Source organism: Puma concolor, chromosome B4 (genome assembly GCF_028749965.1).
Source record: "Puma concolor isolate L17-30 chromosome B4, mPumCon1.1.hap2, whole genome shotgun sequence".
Taxonomy (NCBI): Eukaryota; Metazoa; Chordata; class Mammalia; order Carnivora; family Felidae; genus Puma; species Puma concolor.
Window position 1 is genome coordinate 97,788,614 of NC_141673.1, and position 8,462 is coordinate 97,797,075.

General features: G+C 37.2%; 1 protein-coding gene across 1 annotated transcript; it reads left to right on the plus strand.

The window, feature by feature from the left end:
• The first annotated feature begins 225 nt into the window (after nt 1–225).
• On the plus strand, nt 226–1,152 carry LOC112867590 (taste receptor type 2 member 46-like). The gene has a single exon (XM_025930578.2). It carries the CDS (start codon nt 226–228, stop codon nt 1,150–1,152), a length of 927 nt encoding a protein of 308 aa, XP_025786363.2.
• Nucleotides 1,153–8,462: the final 7,310 nt, after the last annotated feature.

The window sequence follows — 8,462 nt, forward strand, 5'->3', positions numbered from 1 at the left end:
AAGTCAATGAATAGAAGTTAATTTGAGCTGTTTGAGGAATAACAATGGTTTTCATCAAGACGGCACTGAGCTCATCTACTGGCCTACCCTGGTGCTTTCCTGCTTGACATTGGTCACAGAATTTAAAAGAAATGAGAACTTTACTGCACACTTAGGGATCAGGTGCACAACCAGCGACATCAGACATTAGACTTAGACATTTTTTGTTTGTTTTCCTTTCTAGACATGGTAACCGCGCTACTGAGCATTTTTTCCATTGTGGTAATAATAGAATTTCTCCTAGGAAATTTTGCCAATGGCTTCATAGCACTGGTGAACTTCATTGACTGGACCAAGAGACAAAAGATCTCCTCAGTTGATCACATTCTCGCTGCTCTGGCTGTCTCCAGAATTGGTTTGCTCTGGGTAATGATAATAAATTGGTATGCAACTTTGTTCAGTCCAGATTTCAAGAGCTTAGAAGTAAGAATTATTTTTCAAATTGCCTGGGCAGTAAGCAATCATTTTAGCATCTGGCTGGCTACTAGCCTCAGCATATTTTATTTGTTCAAAATAGGCAACTTCTCCAGCCTTATTTTCCTTCGCCTCAAGTGGAGAGTTAAAAGCGTCGTGCTTGTGATGCTGCTGGGGTCTTTGTTTTTATTGTTTTCTCATGTTGCAGCAGTGAGCATATATGAGAAAGTGCAGACTAAGGAATATGAAGGGAATGTCACTTGGAGGACCAAATGGACGGACATGGCACACCTCTCAAATATGACTGTATTCACACTAGCAAACTTCATACCCTTTGCTACGTCCCTGACGTCTTTTGTGCTGTTGATCTTTTCCCTCTGGAGACATCTCAAGCGGATGCAGCTCTGTGGCAAGGGATCCCAAGATCCCAGCACCAAGGTCCACATAAGAGCCATGCAGACGGTGGTCTCCTTTCTCTTGTTCTTTGCCGGTTACGTTCTGAATCTAATTGTTACAGTTTGGAGTTTTAACGGGCTGCAGAAGGAACTGTTCATGTTTTGCCAGGTACTTGCCTTCGTGTATCCTTCGATCCACTCGCTGATGTTGATTTGGGGAAACAAGAAGCTAAAACAGGCCTTTCTGTCTGTTTTATACCAGGAAAAGTACTGGCTGAAAGAACAGAAACACTCAAGTCCATAGATAAATAAGAGCGTTGTGTCTTTCTTGGCAGAAAGTTAACTAATGTAGACGGTAACATTATATACCTCCTGCGGGTTTTTCCCTAGTGTGTGTAACTGAATAATTTTCAGTTTCACTTACAGAAGTCTTACCTAAGCCTAGCCCATAAAACTATATACATGTATGTATGAAAAATATAAGGAAGACTGAAAATAATCTACCCTCACCGGTTTTCTTAATCAGGTTAAACAATCTAATTATACATAATATGGAAAGAATTTCCTGAGAATTATGAAGCTGTGTGTATTTTACATATGCTATGTATCATCTTCCAATTAAAAAATTTGTGATCTATATTTATGCATTTTTCAGAACTGACAGGCAATCTCAGGACATCATTGTTATTTTCCATTGTAAATGGTATTACAGTGTGCTTAGATTTCATTGTTTGAATCTCTAGTCTTTGCATGGTAATGGTATTCAATTCTAAATCACATACTGAGGATGAATGTTTGGGGTAGGTAATTATTCCATCATAAATTCCTACTTCACGGTTACTAGAAAGCGATTAGGGCTGTGATGAATAAAGGTGTGCACAATGCAATTCATAAATGACCAACATATTGCATGTAAATTTTATATATGTGTACAATAAACTCTACTGATGAATATTTGATTTAAAGAAGTGGGCAGAAAGCTTAGCAAACACTGAGTTCCACAACAGGGAAAAAGATGAAAGAAACATGATCATGAACTCTTTAGAATGTTGTAAGTTTCCACATGCAGTTAGGAACGTCATTTCTTCTGGTTTTTGAGTTTAGATAGACCATTTTTGAAATTGAGACCTGATTTCAAATATGTCAGTTGTCTCTTAAACCACCTCTGGGCCTCGAATCGCCAAACATCCGAAACATCTTCCACTTTTAAAATTCTTTCAAAATATAAGGTAAGACTCAAATCTTTTGCATCTAAAAAAAAAAATGCTCACTATTAGAATAGTGAAGGAATTATGGTATATAACTCAATAAACCTTTTTGCATACATTGAGTGGCATCTATTACGTCTACACAATAATCATCGGGGATTTCTCAAAGATATATTTTATTATAATCTTTTGATAAGAATGAAATAGAATAATGTGTGTTGGCATATTCATTGATAGCAAATTCTATTATAGGAAAGAAATGCATAATCTTGTTCAACAACCGAATTTTACGCTACCGTTAATTTTGGTTTTAGGCAATTTAATAATTTTGTAAATCTGAAGGCAATTCATCTCCACACCTGCTGTATTTGTTTGTTTATCATCTATCTCTCCCAGTACACTTCAAAGAAGTGAGGATCATATTTACTGCTGCCTCCCAAAACCTGCAAGCTGGCCATAGAAGAGTTAATAAAAAATCTTTTAATGAGTAAGTCAATGCATGAATGAGTGAATGAACTTTTTGAAAGCTGGGAAACCAATGAAAAGAAAATGTATCCCAAAACCTGCAAATTCCATGAATTTCTCAGCTCTGGTTTCACGATGAGGTGACAGGCTTATCCAAGAAGCAGTTCTCAGAGCAAATGTCTGGCTGTTTCCTAATTCTAGGGCAAATATCACTAGAATATAGCCTTGGCACAGCCCTTTCACATGTGTGAAGTGGAAACGGGTGTAACACCAAAGGTAGAAGGCATGTATAACAAAAGTATTTAAAAAGCATATAAAAGATTTTATTAATTTGTATGTATATTTTTTTTCTATTTATTGTAAATGTTATCTTTTTACGTGTGACTTTTTTTTCTAGCTGGGTATTGTAGACACAAAAATTATATTTGATTTATTAAAAAACTGAGTTCATACTGCTTTACTAACTCAGCTGCCTTACTACAATGTTATTTTTGATATAATATTTTCTGCATCCTTTCCAGATACAAGTTTTATTGTTATAAACTCACATAAAGTAAATAAATAATAATGGTATAACTCACTGACTATCTTATCCTGGGGCCTCTAAAACCTGAATGAAAGTCAGAGCTCAAAATGATGACATTTAGGGGCACCTGGATGGCTCGGGGGGTGGGGTGGGTGGTTAAGCACCAACTCTTGATTTCAGCTCAGGTTATGATCTCACGGTACCTGAGTTTGAGCCCTGCCCGGGGCTCTGTGCTGACAGCACAGAGCCTGCTTGGGATTCTCTCTCTCCCTCTCTGCCCCTCTCCTCCCTTTCTTTCCGTCTCTCTCTCTCTCTCTCAAAAATAGATAAATACACTTAACAAAAATAATGACATTTATGCAGGTAGGTTAAGTCTTGGGCAGAAATGGGGAGAACATATAGAAAGGAGGCAAGAGAAGATGTGGAAGGAGGTGCTGTGCTGTGTTACTCTGCTGGCTACCAACTCACGATATGTTGAGAGACAATATAGTAGTCATCCTGTGTGTGCACACAGCACACAGCTTTTCCAGGAGGGTTCCAATGACAAACCACATGTAGCATTAGAACATGGAAGAGGGAGAGGAGGAGGGATGTATCTAATTACCTCCTATCTGTCTTCTAGTTCCCATTGGCCAGGGTTTAGCGAAGTGGGACTAATACCTCTGCTCATCTAGCCCCTTAGTGGTCATTTGGAAAGTGGAATCTCACCCCCCACGGGGTAGGGTTGCTGTCAAGTCCAAAATGGAAGCATAATCTGGCTTACACTTCGTGCTGAATAAAAGAATAGGAGACAGTGAAGGGACTCTGAGGAAGCACACAAATTTGTGTCCAATATAGTCCACCCCTGTGTCACTCACATGTATTCATGCCCTTTAGTCATGGTGGCTCTTTGAATATGTGACCTGTGCAGTGGCACAGGGCATCTGGTGAGACGGGCCCCCTGCCTCGTGTGATGCTGTGCTCTTGCCATTTTTTTTTTTTTTGCCAACAGATAAATTAAAAATTTTTTTAGAAGATTTTCAGAATCATGAAGCTGCTTAATTCAAATGATCCTTTCCATACTATTAATTTCACAATCAAGAGTTCTTGATTACATTTACCATCATTAAAAAAATATATAATTTAAGGGTGCCTGGGTGGCTCAGTCAGTTAAGCGTCTGACTCTTGGTTTCAGCTAGGTCATGATCCAATGGTTCGTGAGTTCGAGCCCCACGTTGGGTTCTGCGCTGACAGTGAGGATCCTGCTTGGGATCATCAGTCTCTCTCCCTCCTTCTCTCTGTCTCTCTGTCTCTCTCTCAAAATAAATAAATAAACTTTAAAAAAAGAATATATAATTTATATTTGGAAAAAAAATGTATTTGCCAGCATAATTTTTAAGTATGTAACACAATTCACTTTAATTTTAATGTATAAGACTGCCAAATCTTGGGGGTGATGATAATCTTTTAACTGTATGTAACTTTCTGGGAGGTTGGTGTTTTTGATCTATTTTATCAATGGCTATTTAGCTGGTGACTGGAAAGCAACCAGGTTACAGTACAGAAATTCAGAGCAACTTTTCTGAGTAACGAACCCATAATCAGCATGAACGTTGAATATGTGTCTATGTTGTTAATATTGGTTGGATGATAGCAATGACAGCTAAATAAAACAGGTGAAAATTTTAGAATAAATTAAGTTCAATGGGTGGAGTAAAGAGAAGGAATCATGGTCATGCATTCTGTGTGGAATATTGTTAAATCTTGAATTTGATAGAAACTGTATATTTTTAGAAATGTATTCTTTTTTTAAGTTTTTCTTTAAATTCCAATAGTTAACATGTAGTGTAATATTAGTTTCAGGTGCACAACTTAGTGGTTCAATACTTGCATACAACACCCAGTGCACATCACAAGTGCCCTCCTTAAACCCCATCACCTATTCAACCTATCCCCCCGCACCTCCCCTCTGGTAACCATCAGTTTGCTGTCTACAACTAAGAGTCTATTTCTTTGCCTCCTTCTCTCTTTTTCCCTTTGCCTGTTTGTTTTGTTTCTTAAATTCCACATGAGTGAAATCATATGGTAATGGTATTTGTCTTTCTCTGACTTACAGAAATGAAAAATTCTTGACTCATGGCTTACATTCACAACGAAATCTCTTCAAAGTACAGGCTTTGTGTTTGAAATAGATTGTCTTGTTCCCCTAGCGTGGGATCATTCAGTCATTCACTTATCGGTTGAACAAGTATGTGTTGGATGTGTTTTCTATATGCATTTTGGAGACGTTTTAATAAAAGACATAAGCTACAAAATAAAATAAACAATGAGTGTATGTAACAGGTACCCACTAAAAAGAAGAAGCTATAATATTCATGTTTCAGTTAATCTGTATACCTCATAACTTGTTAATATTTCCCATGTGCATAATACTGTTTTTCATGTGAAGAAACTGAGGTCCTGACACATTACATGACTTAACCACTTGGTGCTTATATTTAATGTGCTTAATTTTATCTGTGATATTTAGTACTTGCTCAATATGTCTATAAAAAGGTCATTGTTTTTATTTACCTGTTTATTGTGTTAGAAGCCAGTTGCCTTACTAAACGGTCACATGTGCTCTTTTAACGCTTATTCTCGTGTCTTTTGCAGATCAAAAATGATATCTTTTGCATGTAGTGATTATTTCACTTCTTCCTTTTAATTATTTAAAATAATAATTTTTGTGTGTGTGTGTTGGTTTGTTTTATGAAATGTCTCAAACCTTCACAGTGTTAAATAATTGCAGCGACAACTGGCATCTTTGTGTGTAAATGGGGAGTTTTCTAGTGTTTCACCAAAGCATTACACTGACTTTAGCTTTGGGGTAAAAACTTTTAAAAATCATCTCTAAAGACAATCTTTCTCTTCCTATTTTTCTGTGTGTGGTACTCAAATAAAACCTATGTGAGAAGTATCAAAAGTGCGTTTGGTTATTTAAGATGATTTGTCGGACCAGTTAAAATAATACATGTGAATAGTGGTCCACAAAACAATGGTACAACTTCCAGTCTATTCTGAATTCAATAGAACATCACATACGCTGTCACATTTATATGTATTGTAGAAAAATTGCAACCATCAAGGGCAAATTGAAATTCAGAAAGTAATTACCAAGTAATGAGAGGTAATCTCCCAAGGGGAATAGTCAATTTAAATAACATGAAAAATCTCATCCAAAAATAAGATGTCAGAAGGCAACTGATTCCTATTGTCAGAGTGTTGAAAAGTGTGTAACTGTAATCCTTAATTCTTAGTGAAAACTTTGTCCTGGGGATCTAATTAAATCAATATATTTCCAAGTAAAAAATATTGGGGCTAAAAAAAAAAAAAAAAAGACAGGCTGTTTACTACACATGTCCTACTAATGGATCTACTTCAGTAAGATTGCTATGGACTGAATTACGTTTCTCCAAAAACCAGATATTGAAGGCTTAATCCCTAATGTGGTTCTAATGTGGCTGTGTTTGGAGACGAGGTCTTCAAGGAGGTTAAATGAATTCAGGTTGAACGCATGAGGGTGGGGCCTTAATCTAATAGGGTTGGTGTCCTTATAAGAGGAGGAAGAAACGCAGGAGTCTTGGAGGAAGGGCGATATGGAGACACAGTGGGAGGTGGCTGTCTGCAAACGAGGAAGAGAGTTCTCTCCAGAAACCAACCTGATGCTTTCTTAATGTTTATTTACTTTTGAGAGAGAGAGAGAGACAGAGTGTCAGTGGGGGAGGAGAAGAGTGAGAGGGAGACACAGAATCTGAGGCAGGCTCCAGGCTCTGAGCTGTCAGCACAGAGCCTGACATGGGGGCTCGAACTCATAAACCATGATACCTTGACCTACTCATAAACCATGAGACCTTGACCTGAGCCGAAGGCGGATGCTTAACTGGCTGAGCCACCCAAGTGCCCCATGATGGTTTCTTGGTCTTAGACTTCCAGCCTCCTGAGCTGTGAGACAACAAATTTCTGTTATTGAAGCCACCCAGTCCTGTATTTTGTTATGGCAGCCTGAGTAGACTAAAGCAAAGACAAAAAATAAGTTAAAAAGGAAGAACTGGGACGGAAGGAGTAGAGCTGAGCAAACAAAAGGCTAAAATAGGTTAAGAAAAAAAAAAAAGCACACATTGGCTGTGTATAAGTTATAACAAAATTAATATTCCATAGTTTAAAGCAGGCTGGTATTAAAATTCTAAATAACATGAACTGCATGCTCAAAATTGCAGAAGTTTATTCTATATAAATTATACTCAGTAAAGTTGGTTAATAAAACGGAAAGAACCTACATAACAAATCCTGGAAGAAGGGGCACGTGCAAAGAGATTTTAACACATGCCAAGGCTTTTGCCTGTACTAAAAGGAGACAGTGGTTTAAATCAGGTCAGATTAGAAAAGGAAACGTGTTACATATATTAAGTGTGTTTTACTTAACAACAACAACAACACGGGGTGCCTGGGTGGCGCAGTCGGTTAAGCGTCCGACTTCAGCCAGGTCACGATCTCGCGGTCCGTGAGTTCGAGCCCCGCGTCGGGCTCTGGGCTGATGGCTCAGAGCCTGGAGCCTGCTTCCGATTCTGTGTCTCCCTCTCTCTCTGCCCCTCCCCCGTTCATGCTGTGTCTCTCTCTGTCCCAAAAATAAATAAATGTTGGAAAAAAAAAATTAAAAAAACAACAACAACAACAACAACAACAACAAAAAAGTAAATGTAAATAAACTCCTGTATCTGTTTATCGGGATAAACAGATAACTAGGAAAAAGGAATAATAGGTGTCGCATCAATTGAGGACGAAGCAAAGAGAATTAGAAAAGAAAGGAAAAAGCATGGCAGAAGGCCACGAGTCAGACATGAGAAACGAGTCTAAAGTTCTCAGACATTGCTAAACGAATCAAGTTAGTCACTGAAAGGCACACTCAAATTTTAAATTCGCAAACATGTTATATGTATGTATATATAATATTTTATAAAATAAAATCTTAACTATTTTGTATGTTTATATATTTTATATATTTTATCCTACACAAGAGTCAACCCTAAAAGAAATAAACGAAGACTGGTTGAAAATGCATGCATAAAGATATAAGAATACAAATGGTTAAAGGACTGCCAGATGCTTTGCAATATTTATGCTTTCCTTCTTGGTTAGGGACAAATCCCTACTATTATCTTGTGCATCTTGTGCAAACTATTTAACTTTTTACCACAATGTTAAAACCAAAAACTTTGGGTTGTTATTCAATGAGAAATAGACCAACTTGTAGTTAGATCATTAATACAATTTTATTTATTTAGCTTTGTAATATGAAGCTGAATTCTGAACTAAGGTACCAACCAAGCAAAAGTTGGTGGAACGGTGCTAATATCAATGAAATACTTTTTTTTTTTTTTTAATTTTTTTTTTCAA